This window comes from Falco peregrinus, chromosome 6 (assembly GCF_023634155.1).
Source record: "Falco peregrinus isolate bFalPer1 chromosome 6, bFalPer1.pri, whole genome shotgun sequence".
Taxonomy (NCBI): Eukaryota; Metazoa; Chordata; class Aves; order Falconiformes; family Falconidae; genus Falco; species Falco peregrinus.
The window spans coordinates 20494659-20518701 of record NC_073726.1 but is presented as its reverse complement, the minus strand read 5'-3'; the positions used below and the strand labels follow the sequence as shown (position 1 = coordinate 20518701).

The 24043-nt window shown below is 35.2% G+C and overlaps 1 protein-coding gene across 11 annotated transcripts in view; it reads left to right on the top strand.

The window, feature by feature from the left end:
- Positions 1-24043, top strand: part of CACNA2D1 (calcium voltage-gated channel auxiliary subunit alpha2delta 1) — a 433534-nt gene that overhangs the window by 274999 nt on the left and 134492 nt on the right. For all 11 annotated transcript variants that reach the window (XR_003557130.2, XR_008747812.1, XM_055808421.1 and 8 more), the window contains exon 7: positions 22794-22925. Coding sequence is in view for 9 of the 11 variants with exons in the window: in XM_055808421.1 (XP_055664396.1) it covers positions 22794-22925 (132 nt within the window). In the remaining 2 variants the exon portion in view is untranslated. The remainder of the gene's footprint in view (positions 1-22793; positions 22926-24043) is intronic.

Here is a 24043-nt window from a genome sequence, read left to right as displayed (position 1 = left end):
ACTTTTTAGTAATAAAGTTCTTCCTGTTATTTCTGCAGTCAATCCAGTATTTTTATTGCTATTAGGTCAATAATTATTGATCCCTTAGTCATTCAGTGTAGTTGTTTAGAGCTACCATGAATGAAGGTACAAATTGATAATGGACAGCTATTCCTTTTTATTTTAATAATTTTTCTAGCAAGGTAGAAGCAAGTACGCAAAAAATTCTGAAGATTAAGGGATTTTGATATTTTAAATGTACTTTATTATAGCTATTTCTGAGCTATAATAGGTCAATAATTATTGACCTAATAGCTTAGATTTCTTTTTTCAAAAAAACAAGTACTTAAAGCTTCTATAAAAATGATTGGTGTATGCAGAAATAATGTGTGTGCTTTGCACAGTGCTGAAAGGGACAATAAGCATGATTCAGTTCAGATTCCTGCAGCCATAGCTCTGTGGCACCCATGCTGATCTCACCAAGGGGAGTAGATGTCCAGTTAAAAAGTCCACATCCTACAAATCATCTATTCCTTTGGCACTGTGAGATATGAGTCACAAAATACTTTCCAGTTACTTTCCACATCTAGTAAACTTAAGAACTAAGTAGAATATCAATGCCATCATTAAAGTGTGTCACAGGAAAAAACACAGGAGAAATCATGTGTATTTTATTCCCACACTAGCAGTACATTGCTGTCAAAATATGAAATGGGAAAATTTGCCAATTTATTTAAACATCTTATTAGTATCAGTAGCTACTGAAAGACTTCCAGGGAAAAGTTCAAAGTAGGACAAGCACATACCCTTCATATACTTCCAATCTGCTGAAATTTGTGGCTGAAGGTCTTCCTGGTCAAGGTTAATGTCTTTGTATTTCATGTTTCTCAGCAGGAACTTTTTTTTCCTCTGCCAGTAGGTTTTTGAAGCCATATTAAGTCAGTCTCTTCAGTATAGTGTGTCAAAGGATTAGCATTGCACAAAGAAGTATATATATTTTTTTCCTAGTTGTTATTTTCTCCTAATTCTTGTATTAAAAGACACAGTAAGTGCTTCTTCCATGTTTACATTTTCCAGAATACCAGTCATTTTATAGCCTCTTGTACGTAAAACCAGGGGTTTTAAGGCTTCCTCCCTGTAGGCTGAAAGAATCCTTATTGAATCGATTCTTCATTATATGAAATATATTTTATACCTCTTATCCTTGCTTTTAGCTTTTTTCATTTGGTTGGTTGAGAGTTTTTGATGAGTCAAAGAGAAGTAGAAAAAAAAAAGGAGGCAAAATAAACACCACCATGCTGTTTTCTGATATCATCTAAGATGTAATTTTCCTCATTGATCTGTTCCTCCCTCAGCCATACCCTCATTCTTGTTATGTTGTTTAACATGGTGATTTATCTATGGATAACATGTCACATTCATCTCCTTGTTTTCCTCTTGAAATACCAATAGTAAATGGTATTTATGGTATTCTGTTAAGCTGATTCAGTATTTCTTATCTAGTCTTTTAAGTTTGCGATTCAGCTGTTTCTCCTTATTTTGTTTCTTTTTTTTTTTCCTCATGAGATTTTAACATAAAATGATTTTTTCTGTGATCATTCTCCCCAAAAACATTCCCATGAGTAGCAATAGCTACTCCCTTACAGCTTCCTGAGGAGGGGAAGTGGAGAGGGAGCTGCTGAGCTCTTCCTCGTATTCAGTGATAGGACACACGAGAATGGTTCAGGGGAGGTTCAGACTGGACATTGGGAAACATTTCTTTACAGAGAAGGTTGTCAAACACTGGAACAGGCTCCCTAGAGAGGTGGCCGATGCCCCAAGACTGTCAGTGTTTTAAGAGGCAATTGGACTTTAATGATGTGTGTTAACTTTTGGTCTGTCCTGAAGTGGTCAGGCAGCTGGACTAGATGGTTGTTGTAGGTCCCTTCCAACTGAAATATTCCATTTTATTCTATTCCATTCTAATACTGTGAGATGCGAAAGAACAATCTTTACTGTCTTCGAGAACTTTGGTCTGGAGCTCAGATGCAGTGGTTAGGAGACAGCTTCCTCTTTCCTTTTCAGCTACGCCATGTGTAGCAGCTGATGTGTACTTACTAACTGTGACAAAACAATCTGTCACATAAGCCTAAAAATAACATCTCCTTTTTTCTTAATGACCATTTCACAAAGAAATCTATCTTCTGATTGAAAATATCTGAATCTTTTTCCTTACTTGTAGTTTTATTGGGATTATTTATATCCCGTGATAGTAAGATTTTCACTGTATCCTGTTTCATTTATCAATCTTCTTATAAATGTGTGGGATTAAGTGCTTTTAACAGACACCAGTAATTCTTTTTGAGACTTTTTTACCATATCATCTGACAATGTTTTCACTCAGCTGACTGAAAAAATCTCATGATAAGAATAAACATTTTTAGTTTTTTCACCAAAGATATAATGCTACTACATTATAGCATGATATATATTCTATATATAGAGAACATTCCTCTGTTCCCGTCATAATTTTCATTGTGTTTGATCCTTTCCATATTCAATTCTGTATCCTTCACTAAAAGCTCTACTTCTTCCAGGATTTGTCCAAAATACTGTAATTAGGACACACAGTTTAACATTTTCTTTCCTTATAGCCAAAGCAAAATTCCTGTGGATATGGCACAACTGGTATTTTGACTGTACTGTACCATTTGGTACTCTGAAATGTTTTTTTAACATTGCTGCAGTTATATAATTTCCTTCTTTCTTTTTTTACATGAAGTGTGGAGTTAGGTGAAAAATTGTGCCAACTTTCCTCACTAATTCTTTGGAAACTCTTGAGAGCTTTACTCACCCACATACTTTTTGTGCTTATTGTGGTCAGCTGAACTGTGATGACACTGGTTTCTGAGCCATTGTTTTTAACTCTGTGGACAAGAAGATTCCTTTCTGAGGATTATCTGAGCCTCCACTTTGAACAACTTTTGTTACCTGACATGCTTGCTTCTGATATGCACGAAGGAGGTTCAAAATGAATTATTTATTCCAGCATGAAAAAGAACCAGTATCCTCTCTCTTGCTGGATCTTCTCTGCCTTTGTATATTTTAATTCCCAGGAGACAGGATACTTGTCTGATTTCTGGAACTTTTCTTATAATAAGCCTATTATCCTTAGTACTGTTTTCTGAAGACTTTTGGTAGTGGTAGTGTGATTTTTCCAGTCTCCCATCTCCCGTTCTTTCAACTTAATATACATATCATCCTGACATCTCTTTCTCAAATCCTGAAAAACTGGTTTAGGCAGTCTCTGAGGAATTATAGTATCATCTCTTCCTTTTGAATTAGCTACCCAGTTCTCTCCAGTTTCCATAATTTGCTACTGCTTGTTTTTCCTCTGTGTCTTTGAAGACAGCAAATTTATTTGTTGCTTTTTCACTAGCTGCTCTGTGCCTTGCTTTTGCAGTTGCCTTCTTCCACTGATTATCCACGCATCACTCAGTTCCTTGATTTAGCTGCTCTGATACAAGCAGGCTTATGTCCAGTCTTGTTCTTCCTTCCTTCTATCACACCCTCTGATTCCTGCCTTTTCTCACTGATATTTCTGATCTTCAGGTTTTCTCAGCCAGGAGTTCTGCCTTCTTCACACATATGTACATATAGGTTAGACATATTTAATTTCTATCAGAAACAAATTTTAGAAGAAAACCATTTCGTTTTGAGTTTTCTGTGGTTGAAATGCTTATAATTTCTGTTACAATCTCTTACACTCTCCACTGTGAATGTATGCAGTTGTTTCAAAAGGTGATGCCATGGTTTATTTTCTCTACAAATTACAGTTATGCAGATTGTTTATGAAGGAATAAGATTCCACTTACAGTAACTGGAAATGCAGTGACTTAGAAACAGTTTAACTTTATCACAGAACAGTAATTATCTTTTATTGTCTAATGTATATGTAATAGTAATGACAGACACATTACAATAAATAACATACTTTGTTCACTGCAAGTAAGCAGAAAATTGGGCCAAATAGCATTCTGGTGCTGGCTTCAGTATAGAAATTAATGTTTTCAGGTTCCACTGTAGATGGATCAGGTGAGCCATACAGAGTGCTTCCTAATACATCAAATCAGTGGAATGCACCATCAAACAAGATAATGGTTCTCCATTTGGAATAAAAGTAACCGAATATTCTTACAGTAGTGTATTTATCACCTTTAAAAAAATAAAAAAATAAATAACCATCATCTTCTTTAGATCCCTTTAGGCCAAGTCTTGATCATTCAGAAGTATTGTCAAGTCCCATTTTATTTTTCTGGGGTCTGTGTTTCTTTTTTCTAGTTTTGATAAATTTCTGATTTTATTCTAAAAGAATGGTGATTAAAATGGCTTCATTGTTATGTTCCCTTGGAAAAGTTCTGCTCCTGGTTATTTCCATGTGCAGGTACAGGATTTAGAATCTGCATACCTGCATCTAACCCTTATGTTACTATATAATGTCAATTTAAGGTGCCATTTGCAGTCTGAGATATAAATAGATGGATGCTTTGGAGGACTGGGACCAGTTCTCTCAGCACCCTGACAGTGAGGTTAGCTTTGCTGTAAAATGAGGAATGTTTGCTTTAGTATGTCATTTCATAGCATCCAAGTATGAAATAAAAAACATTTGGAAATACATCTGTATATATGTCACCAACCATGATGACTGCATTGATAAAGAATCCTTTTAAAGTTAGCCATGCAGATGCTGTGGCTTCACCATGAGAAAAATATTTTTCATGACTCTTCAGTCAGGGTAGTTCTCTCTGTGGCATTTTTGCTAATAAATATGTTTTTAATGTAGCCCAGTAAGCCATTATTGAAATTGTTTCACTGTTAATAAATTACTTTCTATGGTTTTTGAATACATTAGCTAGGGCAAATATTGATTACCAAAATTGCTAAGATTAATTGTGGGTTTCATTTTATTTGTATAGATAACTTCTGGTTAAAGGAAGGCATTTTTGGCCATCAGCAAGACTCAGAAATGTGTTCTGTTCTTGAAAATTGGTTGCTCCCTGATGCTTGGCTGTTCTGAAATTCTGCATGACCTGAAAGAGTTGTCTGCTTGTTCCTTTAGTATTCCAATTTTATCAAAGTCTTTCCTTTCTTTTAAAGTGCTTCTACTGATTTTTTGTTTATTATCTGCTATTCTGACTATTACTGAAAAGATCTGAATAATTATGCATTAAAAAAATAAACTAGTGGGCTGATCTTGAGATCCTGTGTGCTACCAAGAGTCACACTACGTGTGTTAAACAATTGTTACCAAATTTGTTGCTGTTGGAAGGTGCGGGTTTTGGTTGGGTTTTCTTTTTCCAAAATTAAAAATTTATTTACTAATCTTTCAGTAAATATATACCAAAAATATTGTATTTGACTTGTCAGACTGCGTGCTTTTGTAATTTTGAAATAACTTATTACCAAACAATATAGGCTTCTCAGTCATTCAACATTCACTTGCAGAGTTTGGTTATGTACGTACTCTATTGAGAAAACAATGAAACAAGGAGTTAAGTCTTAAGCTAGAACTTTTCAACCAAAGCAACTTCCAGCTGCCAGTTTGTTTGCCAGTATTATATGGCTAAAAATTAAATTCCACCATAATAATATCTGGCCAGACTGAGCTTTTGACTGCCACTCAAAGCTGCCTTGCCATATTAGTCATAGCCCGGAGAGGATGGCACCTGCTCCATCCTTCTTACAGCTGCTGTGTTGCTTGCAGATTGGAAGTTTCGAGCTCTGTGCACTTTTACTCTAGGACACATTTTTGTCTGTTTTAGCTTTAAGTGGAGTTGAGATAATGTGTGTGGGCAAATAGATTGTTTCAAGGGTCAGTTCTGTGACCTAATAGCAACCAGCATTTTCAGGCCACCAGAGGAATGTGTTTCACTGAGCTTAACGGAAGTGTAATTAAGTGGAGACGAAATCATGGATGAGAATTATCAGTTGTTTAGTTATTTTTTGAGAAATAATTCCTGACCATGGTGGAAAGTTTTGCTTTTTTGAAGATTTTCACAGTCTTCATAACTAAATAAAAATAGTCAATTGGCCTACTTGTACCATAACACAGATCATAGAATTATAAAATCATAGAATTATAGAATCATTTAGGTTGGAAAAGACCTCAGAGATCATCAAGTCCAACCATTAACCCAGCAACGCAAAGTCAATCACTAAACCATGACCCTGAGTACCACATCTACGTGTTTTTTACATATGTCCAGGGATGGTGATGCAACCACCTCCCTGGGCAGCCTGTTCCAGTGCTTGCACCTATCTGTGAAGAAATTTTTCCTAATATCCTATCTAAACTTCCCCTGGTGCCCCTTGAGATCGTTTCTTCTTGTCCTGTTGCTTGTTGTCTGGGAGTCAAAACCTACCCCTACCTGTCTACAGCCTCCTTTCAGGTAGTTGTCAAGGTCCCCCCGAATCTCTTTTTCTCCAGGCTGAACCCCCCCAGCTCCCCCCGCCGCCCCCCCCCCCCAGCCCTGTGCCCCTTCCCCAGCCCCTGCCCGGCTCTGGACACGCTCCAGCCCCTCAGTGTCTGTCCTGCAGTGAGGGGCCCAACACCGCACACGGGATCCGAGGTGCGGCCCCACCAGTGCCCAGTGCAGGGGGACCATCACTGCCCTGGTCCTGCTGGCCAAATTGTTTTGGATACAGATGTGTGGCTTTGTGTGTGTGTGTGTGTGTGAGAGAGAAGGTACACGACGATGAAGTTTTACTTATTTTTACTCTCATCAAAATCAGTGGGATAATATGAAGGGTGGACAGTGTTTAGTGTAAGGACAGAAGGATATCATCCAAAAGTGTGATGAATTTAGAACTGTAAAAGACACTGAACAAAGTCATCACTGGGCTTTAGGATGGTCCTTCTGAGCAGTTAACAGTGTTGAAGTAAAGTCTTTAAAATGCTTTTAGCAAAAATGCTATAATGTGGAGAAAGACAATGAAGTATCAAAATGATTACTTCAACATAAAAGTGAACGTGATACCTATGAAATGATAAGCAGAAAGCTGTTACTTTGAAAAGATCAATACAAAAAAAAATCAATAGAAGCTGACAAGTGAAGTGAAGGCTCTTTGCTTGAATAAGATGAATATAAAATAGGGAGGAATAGAATCTGACCAGTAAGTGAATGGTTGCTGTATGCATGTGGTCAATATAAAAAGAAATGCAGTACAAACTAACAAAACCAAAAATGCTGAGGATGTTTGCAAAAAAAATAAGATTAATATGAAAATATGTAGAATAGGAAAATGCAGATCTTTGCATCAGTAAGATCAGGGCATGTGATAAGGTATTTAAAGAATAATATTACTGTAGTGTACTTGCTGCTTTTGTTATTATGCTTTTAATTTTTTAAAGTTACTTGAAATATGCTTTATTTGGTCTCCCTATGGCAAAAAAATGTTTAGTTCTTTTTCTTTAGTAGGTTTTGCAAATTACTGCAAATCACAGGAAGGTGCTAGGAAAGTAAAGGAATTATTTTGGTACAGAATTTTAAAGAATATTGTCTGCATCTTTGGAAGGGGTAGTTTCAAATTCAAATTTTCTACATTATCTCTTTTCAGTGGCTTGTACTTTCTTTTTTGTGTGTTTACTGCAGAAAGTCCCAGCCACCATATTCAAGAAATGCTGGACTAAGCTCAAAGTCTGGTCTCTGTGTCTGTGGGTGGTGGATTTAATTTCCCATTTGTAGCAGTTTTTCTGCAATCATTTTCTCCCCTTACTCTTTTTTTTTTTTAATCATGAAGTGGTAAATATATGGTTTTCTGATGAGCTTATTTTCTTCCTCCTCTTCCTCCTGAATTATTTCAGATAGGACAAGGCCACAGAATCAGAGAGGGAGTTAAACATCTTTCCTCTCCTTCCCACTAATAACGTACAGCAAAGGCTGAATTCCAAGTTGATGGGCACTTAATAAACAGACACAACATGCCATCAAATGTGCGTATGGTCAGTGTCTGCTCTTCTTGTTTCTACCTATACGTTGAGTACACAGTTCTTATTTACCAGCTCTGGCAGAGCCTTCACAACAATGAGGTCTTCTGTACATACATGTAACGATGGCATTGCAGAATGACAGTATGTATGGATGACGCTGGAAGGAACCTGTGGAGACCATCTAGTCCAAGCCCCTTTTCAAAGCAGAGTCAACTAGAGCAAGTTGCTCAGAGCCATGTCCAGATGGGTTTTGGGTTTCTGCATGGATTGAGCACAGCTTTAATGTTAAAAATCTTTCCTAGATGGTTCTTTCAGTTTTGTTTATAAATTATTGAGTCCCTTGTCTTCCAAGAGTACACTGATAGTACTGAATTGAGAGTAAGAAACACACAAGAAAGCTTTCTAGGCCTTGTGTTTCAGTAGTCTTGAAGAAAATAAAGATGTTCCACATTATTGAAGTAAATAGTCAATATTGACTAAAATGAAAGTTTGCCTTTCTTGCACTCCCCTATCCTGCCCCCGCCACTGAGGTTTTTATAAGAATGCTCTAGAAATTTCCTATTAGCAGATACAGCGTGACTCTATGGAGAAGGATTGTTGTGTGGGGGGTTTGGAGAATAGTTGTAATGACACAGCTTTTTCAGGAGTTGTATATAAATTTTGCTTTATGGCACTGGTAAATATTACTGATGTTTCAAGCTCACTTCTCTGAAGGTTGTTTTGACTTCTTAACACTAGTATTGACTACTGAAAAATACTTCAAATGCCATCAATATGTACAGATAGAGATATGGGAAAGAAAAAGAAAAAGATAATGCAGTAAATGCTGTTGAACTTTCAATGACGGGCTGATTGTCACTGAGCTAAATTCATCTTTTTTCTCTTGAGATTAGAATTGTAATAGCACTGAGATTTCTTTGCTGCTTACTCAGATATATTGTTTGATTTATGATATTTCATGAATGATCCATTAACATCTTTCATGCATTCTGGTAGTTAAGCTTTCCAAAGACAGAAATACTACTTGAGTGTTTAATTTCAGTACTTGAGGTCATTTTGAAGTCACTGAACTGAACGATGAGGTGGATGACCATTCTTATTATGTAGTGGTCTAAAGAAGAGCAAGCCAGAGTTCCTACACTAGAACATTGCTCCGTTTTCCTATTAGATATACACTGCCTACCTAAAAAAATAATATTAAAATCTGACAACGTAATATATGCTGATATAGTGACTGTCAGTGTTGGTATTCAGTTTTGCTATTCACATTGGAAGGAAAAAACCCTCAATCTAGCATACAAATGTATGTTAGTATCGGTAAATTTTATGTTTAGGCTGCTGAGGCCTCTGCTGATTCAGTTCTTACTTGGAGATCTCACTGAAGATTGCATTATTTGCAACACTGAGGGTAATGTAATGCTAATTTAATGAGTGAATACAGTCACTGGATGAAATGGCAAATTATGTCCTGATTTCAGACTCAGGGAATTCTAAAAAATGTAGTGATAAGCTCTGCTGTTTTATTTTATTTTTTGTATTTTCACAAAGGGTATGGCAGAGCTCTGCTGTAGCCTCTGTTCTTTTTCTGTTGCTGAGACAGTTCTTCCCTTAATCCCCTGCTCATGTTTGTCTTAATACATCAGGCCTTAATTCTCATTTTAAAATTTTCAAGGCATGAAAGATTCCTGCTTATGTGATTAGATTGTACTTAGCAAAATGAAATCATAATACATTAATAAATAACTAATTAATCATGACAAATTACATAGCTACAGCATTTCTGTTTTCCATTTCCTTGCCTTAGGGGTTATAGTCTTCTGAGCCGATGATGGATAGCTTGTCTGCTCTTTCTGCTTGTTCTATGCTGTCACGAAGTGTGAACTGGATTGTTTTGACAGTATTTTATGCTTTGCTATGGCATGAGTTGTCAAGAAGGGGGGCCGAAGGGGAGGAGTACCGGATGATTACTCACCAGGTCATACACCTGAAATCTCAATTGGTTAAAAAAAAAAAAAAAAAAAAAAAAGTTTTTTGTTACTCCTAGAATGTTTCTTTAAATCTTGTCCCTGAAGTAGGTTTGTAGGTGTCTGTCACCCAGAATGTTTGTGTCTTGCCAGTTTCTTTGTTCTGTCTTGTAGATAACTGAGGGAATAAAATATTTTTGCTTGTTTTTGCAAAAATAGATATGTCTTCCTTAAAACACGAAAAGTTTTTTTAAATTTAGTATTTTTTATTTCTTCACTCTAAAAAAATCTTTAAAAAATTCTGCTGTTGATCAGAAGCCTGAAGATGTGAAATAATAAAAAAAAGTATATATATATATTGACATGAAAAATTGAATTTTATTTGAGAGTTCTTCAAATGTACATTAGTATCAGTAAGACTACTCTCATCAGTAAATTTGTATTTTTATTCTGCTGATGCCTTTGCTGATTCAGTTCTTACTTGGAGATCTCACTGAAGATTGCATTATTTGCAACACTGAGGGTAATGTAATGCTAATTAAATCAGTGAATACAGTCACTGGATGAAATGGTGCACATCACCGGTTGATGTTCCAGTTGTTGGATTGATGCTTTGAAAAAAATTCATGAAGTAGATTTTTTTGCATAGGACTCTTCTGATACGAGTTCGCAACTGCAAAATGGCAGTCAGATGTTGACTCATAAGCAATACAGAAACTACATACATCATAAAGCTGCATTTGTGCCAAAGTGGCAGATAATGTCAAGAAATCACTCAAAAAACCTTCAAGATATGAAAGACTTGACCTGACAATGACATTTAGGATAAATAAATTGTTGTGGTTCCATAGCTGAGGAAGATGCTTAGTAAGATTATGATATGCCAAAGATTTTTCTGAAAGTCAGTATTAAAATCAAAGTTAAATGTATCTGCATCAAATTGGCTTAGCACCAATACCTTCAATATTGTTACATCTGTTTTCATAAGCCAAGGCCCCAGCTCTGGTTTCTTTACTACTGGTGTCTTATTTTCTGAACCATTGTTATATGCGTAAAGCACTTAGAGGAACTGACAAAAGTAAGATACAACTATTGTGTAGAGTGTTGCTGGATCCTTAAAGTGCCAATTTTTCTAACTTTTTCCTTTGGGCTGCAAGTTGTAATGGTGAAACAAATATTTAGAAAAACACGGTCAGATTTTCAGTTAGTATGTACTACCATATTAGCAGCTTTAGTGAAAATATGTCCACTTGCAACAGGTGGGAATCTGGCCATTAGTCTAAAGGGTATTTGTCCCAATAAAAGAAATATTTTTTTTATATCAGAAGCTGTATTGTTAAATGTGTACTGTTTTTTCATATGTATGTAAGTATTTTGTTTTTGTTTATCATGCTTAGGCCCAACTCGTTAGCTAAAGTTAAGTGTCCACTCCTTTCAGTTATAACGGAAGATACAGCTATAGTTGGTTCCAAACACATCTGCGCTAAAGGTGACTAGGGTGCTGAAATTGTGAGGTGACATTGTGCTTGAGACAGAATGACACCCGATATGAAGCTATGTATTTTCTGTTGACTGTAAACTTCTTTATCAGTAAAAAGCAAATTGTTCTCATTCTCAACTATCTAATTTATTTGACTCTTCATTATTGCTTGATGAGAGCTGAATCTGTCTATGTTAGCATTTTAGTTTGGATCAGAAATGCCCTTTGGAAGAAAACACTGTTTGGCCCAAGATACTGCACTTGACATCTCAAAGCTGGATTCCCTTCTGAAGCAGTTAACCGGAGAGAAGGTGCACTCTCACGGTGCACCTGGTCTGCATCAAGTGTTAATGGGCATTCAGGCTACAGCACAGATTAGGTATAGCAGAAAATAAAATCTCCAAATCCTGTTTAAGTTGAATGTCACATAACAGCACCAACTGTTTCAATATACAGACCTGCTTCCACTGCACTGCACTACTGACTGATATAGGTGAAACTATATAGGCTGATAAACTGAAACCAGTATGCTGTTAGAAAAGCAAAGTAATGAGTTTCTCATGATATGTCTTGCTTCATACAGTCTTTTTTTTTTTTTTTTTTGAGTGATATGAAAAAACCCACACCACTAGGTCTGTCATTTTCTTTTTTTGAAATAATTACTGCAATGGGTTGTTAACAGATTTGGACCCTTATTTCCCTGGAGTACATTCTGAATTGATACAGGTTGTCAGAGCACGATGGGATTTAGCTAGTGCTAAACTCTTGGCATTCAGTTTTGTTCCTTCATTTATCAAATATGAAAGTTAAATATGTGTAGAAATGCCTGTAAGACTGCAGCTGGTTTGTTGTATTTTACTATGTGATATGACTCCTTAAAGCCTTATTTTTAAATCCAGATTTGTATTTTTATATCCTCCTCCTTATCCTAGAAAATGTGGTACTCTGTATCCTTGCTCCCTGACTTTGGTTGCAAGTAGCTGCTTAAAACACTGTATGGTGTCAGAGGTCTTTATAAAGTATTCTTAAGAGTTTTGGTTCCTTATGCATTTTTTAACTCTATAGCAGTTGTTCTCTCTGTGTTTGTATTTCCTTAGTACATTGCTCTCCTCCTGTTATTGGGAATGCTCTTTATAGACCTTAAATGCAGCAGCTTCTCTGATTTTAAAAGCTCTATTTATGTAGTATTTACTCATTCAGGAATGTTTATGGCCCTTCGTTAAATATGGGAAGCTGAAGAAGCTAAAATTTAGTAAAGTTTAAACCATTACATATATATAAGGTGGTAAGATTTCTTCATGAACAATAAGGTAGGTATATATAAGGCGGTAAGATTTCTTTGTTCACCCCTTTCCACTTTTTTTTCTGCAACTTTACTGCCTCTTCCTATGGTTTTATGTAATCACAAAGTAAATTAAGAACAAGAAGACCTTCAGCAAGCATGGAATTATAAAAATGTATTTCTGTTTGGACCTTGTAGAACAAAGAACTGCTATACTGAGTAAGTAAAACAGTGAATACAGAAAATTCAGATGAAACCTAAGAGAGCACTCATGGCACAGAAACAGACGAAAAAACTACAAAGCAGCTTAATTTCACTGCATTCATAAAGATCCTTGGGTCTTTCTTATGACATGATTTTTAAGGGTGGTGGGTTTTTTTCATTTGCTTAAAAAGTCTGAAGTAGTAAGTCCTGGATCCTAATTCTGTGATCTGCTTATTGCATCAGACCAACAAAACGCTATGGACAGAGAGAGCAGCTGAACGCTGCAGGGTTACAGTGTTCTGAAGATGAAGGATGAAATCAGTTCCCTGTGCAGTAGAGGAGTTTTGCCATTAACCTCAGGGGGGCCAGGATTCACCCCAAGAGTGGAATTCATCTTGGCATCTCAGAAGCGCAGAAGTGGGGGTTGCTGTTTCATTCCTCATAGATCGGATGCTATAGATGAAATTAAAATGGTATATTTTTCCTCTTGTAAGGATACAGGCAAAGTCTTTGTTTATAGCAAGAAAGAGCAGCACCTTCAGAGAGAGGAGAACCTCTGTGCAGGCAGCAAGCTATGGGATTTCACCTTTCAAGTACCCTATAGGCCTTTGATCTTAAAGAGAGCATATTCCTTTTATATAACCTGGGAAACAGCAAACCAAGCTTAATTAACAGTCAGGGTGTATCTATGATGATGCCAGGCTACAGAATGATAATTTCTGTTTTATTTTAATGTTCTGCTCCTGAGAAGGCAGAACACAGTTACATGTGGGACAGATGTTTCATCTGTTGGAGAAACACTTCTTCCTGGGGAAGCTGAATTTTAGAAGATATCTGTCCTCTTTCTCTTTGGCGCAACCTTTGGCAAAAACCACCGCCACCAAAAACAACAAAAAGAAAGGTTGTGGAAGTTTCATTATTTTTAGTCTGCAAGACTCATCCGTGAGATGTTTACAATATTAAACAAGGAGCAGAAGCTGTCACATCTGTACCAGCTCAGGTGATGAAACGGACCTTGTCTCATCATCATTTTTCTCACGTTTCCCACTTGTGCATTGTATTCCCCTCACACTTGGTGTGTCTTGGATTTCTGTTGCCACAGATATATTTAGATAGATTAAACCAGCCTGCTATTCATTAATATTTCATTTATATGGGGATTAGATTAGAATTCATTACCCAAATCCACTGTACTATTTTAATATTTATTAAAATGCCCTAAACCACAGGAAGAAATATTGTCTATGATATATATGTATGTTCTCCATATATGATCTATAGAATATAGAGAAAATAATTTTATAATATATAATTATTAATATTATACGTAAAATACAGATTTTATAATATATAGAACATGCCTGTCTGAACTACATAGATACATATTAATGTAGTAGAAAATGATCCATAGTTTATTTCCAAACATTTAATATTAATTAAATAAAAATCAATAAGAAAACCTTGTGCTGCCTTTAATACTGCATAAAACTGCATTGTTTACGGTTACTAACCTCAGCTTCTAAAAGGACCTTTTCTTTATCTGTAACAAAGGGTGATATATCAGAATAGGGCAGCTTTTTGCTTGACAAACCCAATTCTTAATCCAGCTAGTCCATGTCATTCCTTTAATAAATTGTTCAAGCTCTGGCTTAACAGGTCTGGGCTACTTGCTCATGTCTTCTAGCAGTAGACCATTCTAAGACCCTTCTGCTCTTAAAGAGACCTTGTAATTACCTGTTCTAATTTATTCTTAAATACTTTATACCCGTTTGTTATTGTGCTGGCGCCATCCTTACACTTACATAACCTTTTCCAGGGTGGGCTTTTCCTCCTTTTTCTGGGTTATATTACTCAACCACTGTCTCCTTTCAGAAGACAGATTGTGTTCTTCACCACGTATCTTGTGGCCATTTCCAGCACTTTGCAATTCATCTCTTCAGCATGATGGACAAAACAAACACAGTATTCCTGACAATGTGTCAAGTGATCTTTTATTATTGTATTAACATATCTCTATTTTTCCCTGAGATTGTGCTTTCCAATTTAGTGTGACTGGGGAGAGGACAGAATGAATTGCTGTTGATTGACAATGTATGTGTTGTAAGAAAAATTGTAACAACTTTTTAATAGGTGATTTACATAAAACTAACATGTGATAGTATCCATTTCTGAATTAATTGAGTTTTCAGATTATAAGTAATATAAATTATAATGGGAATCAACAAAATAATTTTAAAAATACAGAAAGCATGAGGTAGGAGAGAGAACATTTTTGCCTGAGTTGGTCTGTTTCTAGTTTTCCTTTTCACTTAACCCAGCTGCTGCTTAGGATTTACTGATCTTGTAAGGTGTTTTACTGACTGGAAAGTTATTGAAGTGGTGGTGCCCTGGCAGAGTGAAGACAAAGTTTAATAAATTATTCCAGAACAGCATTTCTAGACAGACTTTTGACTGGTTTTGTTTGTTTTTGTTAACACCTAATTAATTTTTTTCATAGAGAGATATCTTCATTAAAGATCAAGCATATGTCTATAGGAAGTTTAATTTGAGTGTCACTATGATATCCTTTGAACTGTTAACAAAAAATTAGAGCAAAGTGAAGGAAGACCAGGGTTCATATGTCTAATATAGTCATCATTACTTTCTAAGTGGGTGTTTTCTTGATATTTAATGGCTGATATTTACACACATACAGCATACTCATTTAAAAATAATACTTTATCTGTTTTTTTAAAGAAGAAATTATTTCAAATTAGAGGGCCTATGTTGAAGTCACCTGTGAAAACATACTAAATAGTAAAAAAATCAGGAGGTGCTGTAATTATGTTAATAAGTTAATTTTGTTTTGTTTTTTACTTATGTTCTTACACTGTACATAACTTTACAAAATCTGAAATTCCTCCAGAACCACTCTAATCAATGGTATCTTTCATATATTTTGTCTTCTTGCCATCTTCCCAGTACTGTATGGTTGTTTACATTGGGTATTATCCCATTCTAGAATACGTGCAGGTGTATTTTGATACTAGAGGAAGCAAGGCAAAATCCTTTGTTCATTTTTCCCAACTTGTAAGATGTGCAAATAATCTTATCAGCAATAGGTTGCAGTATATAATATGGGTGTGTTTTGTGTTTTATAGGGTTAAATAACTTGTTGAAAAGTTATGAGTGTTTATTGAAGAGTCTATGACTCTGTATTGTATTAACTTTTTTTTGTTGTTGTTGTTGTTGAGCTATAATAGAAGCTTAATTCCATCTTCTCTTTTTGACATTTTTATTCTTATTTCCTTCTCCTGGGCGTTTCTTATTTTAATGAGCTTTTACTGTGCTTCTCTAGCAATCAGCGTGTGGCAGCTAAGCCAGTCAGCAGACAGCATATGGCATTGCCAATTAATTTACTTGATTTGACACAGACACAACAGTATGCTAGACTTCTGTGACTTCTTCAGAGAATTATTTATAGAAGTGTCTGGAACATAATGTCAGATATCTAATGGGGAGTAGGGAATGTGTTCATTTAAAGAAAAAAGTGCATGACATTTTATCATTTATGCTTTTAATTAAGACTGTAAAATATCTATATTAAATTTTCTTTCAGCAGTCTTAGATGTTGAAATTATTTGATTTCATTGTTGTTCCTTATGCTAAAGATTGTATTTTAATACTTTGCTTTTCATGCACCATTGAATGTATATTACCCAAACAGTTCTGATTATCCATTCATTTTAAATTCTGTTATGATAAGAAATACAAATGCTCCTTTCAAAGCAAGATTTTGTAACTAATTTATATATATAGGTCTATCAGAGCATCACTTAAAGTTATGACCTATCCAATTGGAAATACTACTACATAATACCTATTGTATATTAAATTTTAAGACTTTTTTGTCTTTTTCTCTCATGCTTTGAATAAAAAGAATACATTTCCTTTGCATTCGTAAATCCTTGTTTTGATAAAAATGAATGAAGCCGGTTCAATTTGTAATATTTTTCCCATTTGTAATTCTTTACCTTTCAAAGTATGTAGATAAATAAATAAATACATAGACCACCTTCAAATCAGCTGGTGGATGTGTTCACACTAAATACAAGTTATTACAATGTATGTACCTAATTGATAAATTTGGTACTCTGTACTATGTGTGCAAACTATATTTAAGTCACACAGTTTGTAGATACACACTCCTACGATCCACATGTGTATCTCACACTGTGCTCCGGTTTATTTGCTTAACCTCTGTAGAGGAGTTGGATAAAACACTTCCCAGTTCCCCTAGCTCTCAGAATTTTCCTATTACTCTTTTTTAGCTGTTTTCTAATTAGCTGTGAAGTGGTTTTGGATAACTGAGAGTTGGATGCTTTCCTGTGGTTTTCTGTGGAAACCCTAAGTATCTAAATTCAGATTTCCGATTCCACTCGGAAGACCAGTTGCCTTGGAGACAGTGTTCAGTTTGGAGCCACTATATTGTTCCTTTGCTCCGGCCTTTTGCTTATGTTGAACTTTGCATGAGAGAACTAGACTTAAAACATGCTTATAATTTGAAGGGTTGAAGTTCCAAGTTACTACCAGAATAGTTCTTCAAATTACTGTATTTGGGAATTATGTAGAAAACCTCTGTGTGTGTGTGTATATTTATAGACCTGTATACATATACATATCTATAAGCCAGTGCAAAAGTCTAAATCCCTCTTATTCCAATGTGAAATGAGATGGGAGTACAACTTTCCAGCGACAGCTGAGAAAGCATAACAATCTATGTAATTTAACATAAGCTGGAAGGAATGTAATCTTGAAAAAAATAATGAAACACATAAATCATGAAGAAGACTAGTTTATACCTTCAATAGGTATAATTGAAGTTTCTATAATATCTCATTAGCATGGCTACAGATGGAAGTGTCTGTGTCTGCACACATACATATAAAAACACGCACTTGCAAGTGTATTGTCCCTCTGTGCCCACTTTCAAATACCATAATATTTGATTTCAAATGTATATTTCATTCATAACAATAACTAGTCAGTGTTATCTTTAAAGAAATCAATGAGTCCACTTCATTTAAGAGGATATAGAAGGGTAATACATTCTACACACTAGAAGATTAATGAACCGCTGAGGAGCTCCCTTGTGTTCTCCCCAGTGTAGGTGTAGCTGCTGCATCAGGGAACAGCAGTTCACGTATTTTCAGCTATAGTAAATAGCTCTCAGGCTTTTCAAATAAAGTTGTGCTCTGCCTTGTATGCAGGCCAGGGCCTATATATTGAATAAATCATCAGAAGTGTATTCCAGTTCTTTTAAAGAGGGCATGGTAGTGCTCTCTATTTTTTATTGATTGCATTTGCAGAGGAAAATTGAGTCCATTCCTTGTCAAGGCTCCTAAGCCTCATGTTGTAAAGAGGGAAAAGAGGAAAAGATGGATGGAGTTCAGTGGAATTAGCCAGAAAGAATGATGTTTCCTATTGTGGGATGATAAATTTTATTTTTTCATCTTGCCCATATCAAGTAAAAGGTAGCAGCTGAAGTACTTTGAAGTGCTAATCTTCAAAGACTTCTTTTAGCAGAATTGGAAATAAGCTTATTGAAGAGTTGTCTCCAACTAGATTTTCTGCCAATTATCAGTCAAAAGCTCTTTCACATATGGTTGTTAATAAAAGGAGAGGCAAGTGTTTCTAGGATATACAGCATCTCAGTAGCTGTGGCTATAACACCTTTAAACATTTTCTTTTAGAAAAATGCATAATTTTTATAGTAACAATCAAATTCTTACTATATTAATGAAATCAATATAAATACATATCTCTCAAATTAGGGTATTCTGAGAGGTGCTATTGTCTCTACTATGAGCTAGTGAAAATAGCACTGCATTGATTTTTATGTGCAAATTGAGAATCATAATATTTTAGCAGTAACCATTTGAAAAATAGTTTTGTTGCTGTTTATGAGCATTTTTGCTTGGTTTTTTTTGGTCAGTGAGTTTCAAATCCATTGCTGTAGGCTTTAAACCAGAACCTAGAGGTATTGGTTTGAAATTGCCTATTACCAGAGGTATTACATTAAAAAAAAAAAAAAAAAAAAAAAAAAAAAAAAAAAAAAAAAAAAAAAGTAGGGAACTTGATTTACAGTTTGTCTTTTGAAGTCCAGGGTGTATTCCTCAGCAGAAGCAAAAGAGTGTATATAAGTTGTGGAAAAACACTTAGAGAAATAAATGATTAAAGCTAAAATTCCCTGCACCCTTTCCCTTATTTACTGATTAATGGATTAGTTAACACAAATGTGGGTGCATTCTACATCAAGTGTACTTGTAGACAGAATGGAAAAAAGCAGACAAAAACCCCTGAGTGAAGGGAGTAAGTTTGAATTGCAAATAGCAAACTGCTCCAGGAAGAATCGTTTTAATGATTGTACAATCAACTATTTACATATCGGTCCAACAAATAAACTCTGTGTGTCTGTTCCAAGCACAAATTGCAGTTGTCATAATCAGAAAGTGAATGAAAGGAAGGTGATGTATGTTGAACCTTATATGTGTGCTGTTAAAGTTTATTTCTGAAATGAGACTTGTACACTTAATTATGAATTTCTGGACTGTGGGAAGATACGTTTTTTAGTATATAACGGATATGTTACCTACTGTTAGTAGCCTTTTCCCAGATTTATTTTGTTTTGCTTCTATTAAGATGCTCTGTTCTGGTTGCTCATCATGATTCCACGTTGTTTATTTTTTTAATTTCAACCTCATGTATTATTGGGTTGGGGTTTTTTTTCCCTTGCTGCAAGTTCTTGGAATTTTTTAGAGTGTCGTATCTCTCTCTGGGAGAAAGTTATGGAGGAGGAGGAAGGGGAAAATGGGATGTAAATAAGATTATAAAACTCTTGAGTCTGACTATAAAGCATCACTTCACCACAAATATTAAAAATAATACCTAGTAAGCTATTTTTCTTACTTTATAGCCTAATTTCAACAATTCTAATAAAATGCTGAAATTATCAGTTTCAGTATATTAATTCAGTACTTTGCTACTTAACTATTTTACTATTTTTAGATTGTCTCCTTAGTTTCCCCTTTTTTTGGTATATGTATTTTAGACAAACATATATGTATGACTGTGCATGTGCTGAGGTGTGTGTAAACATATAAGTTCATATATGTATATATAACTCCTATACATGTTTGAGTGATGTTATGTGGACACTCTGCAACATTATTTGTAAATGTATAGTAAGATGTTTATCTTCATTGAATATAGTTTATTCATTAGTAAGTTTACAGTCTGAAGGAAATCCTTTCTTTAGGAATATTGTATGAAATTTCATGCCTGAAGAGTTTTTTTCACAGGGTGCACAGCCACCAATTTAGAAAAGCATTTATGAGCACGATTAACTTAAAAATATTTTTTTCTTGATTTTTCTGAATAGCAGTATTGGTGGCCTGACCAGGCTGCTGAGGTCACCAACGGATCTGGGGGTAGAGGCTGCAGAAATTTTAAGTCAGAATATTGTATGAAATTTCATGCGTGAAGAGTTTTTTACACGGGGTGCACAGTCACCAATTTAGAAAAGCATTTATGAGCACGATTAACATAATTTTTTTTTCTTGATTTTTCTGAATAGGGGTATCGGTGGCCTGACTAGGGTGCTGAGGTCACCAACAGATCTGGGGAAGAGGCTGCAGCAATTTTAAGTCAGGTCACAAGGCCAAAGAAATGTGTTAGTTCATATTGTTATGGGACTTGGGAATTCATAGATGACCCTGAAACCTAAATGCTTTGTCAGCTGGCAAAAAGATAAGGGTTATTGACTCCCATGTGTAAGTGTCCTAAGGTCCAGTGCTCTGAATGCCACCATAAACTTCCACTGGTCCAAGTACTCTATACATCAGATGAGAAATGGTAACATAAAACCAAAAAAAAAAATCACCCCCCCCCCCCAAAAAAAAAACCAAAACCCAAAAAAACCCACACCCCAAAAAAATCAAGCTGAAAAGAAACTTGTTTAAGTAAATGACAGAGCTTCTAATGACTTCATGGAGCTACTTCTGGAAGTAAGATTCGACGCAAAGTCAAGTTTAGAAAGTCTGTACACAATGCTTAATTACACAGTAGTTCAAACAAGATCTAAAAGAGATAATTGAACAGTAACCATTTTAAAATTATAATTAACTTCTTATGGTTCATCAGGGAATTATTACTCTTTCTTAAGTAAACATGTATGTATTTATAATTATGTACTTAACAAAGAGAAGGTATATAGTACAAGCTTATTGCTTACAGGGAATCTCAAGAGTTGGAAATTTTATTTGATATTTCTATAAAAAGCTGTAACTTGAGAGAGTAATATCATCTTGAAACTACTTTAAAAATGCCAGGTAAACCTTTCTGCAAAACACATGGTGTAGCAACTTTCTCCTTAACCTTTAAAAACAAGCCTATAAAATTTAATGTTGTGATCTCATTTCTCTAGTAACTGTTAATAACCTCACTTTGGAAATGGGTTGGCAAATGTTAACTTTCCATCTGTCCTTATTTTTATTGTTTCTTTCTCTCAGGGTAGCAGAGGGCTAGAATGTAGACTTACATACCAGTTTTTACTGTGATGCCACTCAGGTGCCTTAAACATGAATTGTTTCTATTTCAGCTTGACTTGCCCCTTTTCAAGAGCAGCTGAATTTTCTTTCCATGTGCAATACTATAGTGTAAGCAGAATCTGTATTACAGTGTTAACTTTTGTAGGATTTCTACCTACATCTTTAGCTGTTTTCAAATGTTTTTTCCCCTCGAGTTCCCGTTCCACTCCTGGATTGCTAATCTAGGTGTTTCAGTTCTAGAAACATTACTTACAATGCCATTAGTTGACACAAAAGAAAGAATTAGTGACCAAACCAACAAAAAGTCCTTGCGTTTTCTAATTAACTGAATACTTGATACTTTGTAACATTCTTAAGATTTTTTTTTAAATTAATGAGATATTCATGGATGATTAAATGAAGTGAAAAGCATGATTTATCATAAGTTATAAAGTATTCTGTATCACAAAAAAAATTAATTGACTATTGACTGTAGTCAATTGACTATTAGTGTAGGAGTGTTCATCAGTTTTAGAGTAAGTTTCCCAGCTTTTCAAAAAGGCATAGGACATGTTAATGTATTATTTATTTGACTGATTTTATAATATATTTTATTGATTAAAAAAGGCATTGGTCCAGGACAATTTTGTGAGTGTAAATTTCTGTATAATTGGCCACATAGTGTTTAGCTGAAATACGAATTTTCTTGTATTTTATCTTCTTTGTGGAACTGACCCAGCTCAAAATATTAACGGTCTTATTGGTGATCTTTCTGTAAGTGATCACATCTATGATCATTAAAATCTTGTAAGCATGCGATAACGAATACTGTTGTGCATGCAGTCCTACCTTAAAATTACAATCCAAATAACTCATCATTGTACTTTTCCCATATAATCCTCTTAGAGTTTCCATTTGGAAAGGGACATCTTTGTTATCTTTATAAGAGGTGCATACCTATCTTTGTTGACAGCATTCTAGTTGTTCTTATTGCAGTGTGTTATAATCAGTGAACATCAGCTTTATATGCTTGCATTTGTTTTCCTATAACTGGGAAGTGCAACTAGAGTGACGTGTCAGAAATGAAGTATTTGTAGAAAATATTGGCTAAGCAAATAAGCCAACAGTCATTGCATACACATAATGCAACAGGAAGAAGAGAGCGTGAGGAATTTGAAGAAACATGAAGAAAATTCCTATGGAAGAGTGTGCTGCTTTAAATTTACTGTGTGAATTAGTTAAATGAAATGTTATCACTTTCTGCCACAGTTCAATTTCCTTTTCATAGTCATTGCTGCTTGTGTCAAGATGTAACTTTGTAATTCGAGTTATGTTTTGTCTTTGACAGCTACGATAGTGTTAAATGAACTCAACTGGACTGCTGCTTTGGATGATGTGTTCAAGCGGAACAGAGAGGAAGACCCCACTTTATTATGGCAGGTTTTTGGTAGCGCAACAGGCCTCGCTAGGTATTACCCAGGTAACTTAAGTCTCCTGAAGAGCTGTCCTATGCCACATATTGCCTTTTTAAAATACTCTGAATAACTAAAACTTGCTTTCTTACATAGATGCAACTTCTGTGTATTAGAAGTAACTCAAGGAGTGTGAAATTATTCTGGCATAAAACTAGTATGAGGGGGAAGAGACTGGGGCTGAAATATGTAACTAGTATTTCTTACAGTAAGAGGAACAAAAGATGTCTTCTGGAAAAGTGAAAAGTTAAATTTTACTTTTGCTTTTTTTTTCTGTTATGTATAAATAATCAGTTGAATATTTGCGAGTGAGATATTTGTGCCTTCTATTTTAAAAAAGAATAGCTTGGAGAATAGACAGGTAATCTTATGGTTAAAGTCAGTGAAAATGCAATTGCACCATGTTATCTTTATGTCCTGCAGAATCTAGGGTCTCTGACAATTATGTCTTGAGACAATTATGAGGTCAATGAATGCAGCCAGGATCTGTTCCACCTGTTGAAGAATCCCATTACTGGATCACAGTAATTAATTAAAATAGATGTTTATTTTACTGTATTTAGATCATCATTAGCCTTAATTTGATATTTGATGTGTCCTAGCTAATGGAAAGGCGCTTTTTTTTTTTTTCTTTGTGACGAGGCATACTGCCTGTGCTCCTGATGTTCTTAAGTGATGCTGTTATCAGTGACAGAATAATGAGTCCACTACACACAATTGTCTTGTCTCTTGCCTACAACAGGCTAAGGCAGAACTCAAAGAACCTTTCTCTTCTCTTTATACAGGATTGATTGTGTTTCTGAGGGTGAAAGGGATTATTCTGAAGCTGTTACCATATCATTAGCACAACTGCTAGCACAGACAGAGAAACTGCCTTAGGCTAGTTTACAGGAAGACTATTTCATAGCATAGCATCAAATCCTGTTTGTTTTGTCATGCTAGATGCTCATGAAATAAATACAGTGAGATGTTGCAGAAAAAATAACATTTAAAATGCTAATTTCATCTCTCTTTTATTTCCAAGTGTTCGGTTTCAATGCTTTTGGGATATATTAGTACTCTGGTTGGGGTCACCATTTTTCACTGCTTACTGTATAGTGATGTTTTCCAAGTGCTGAGAAAGAAG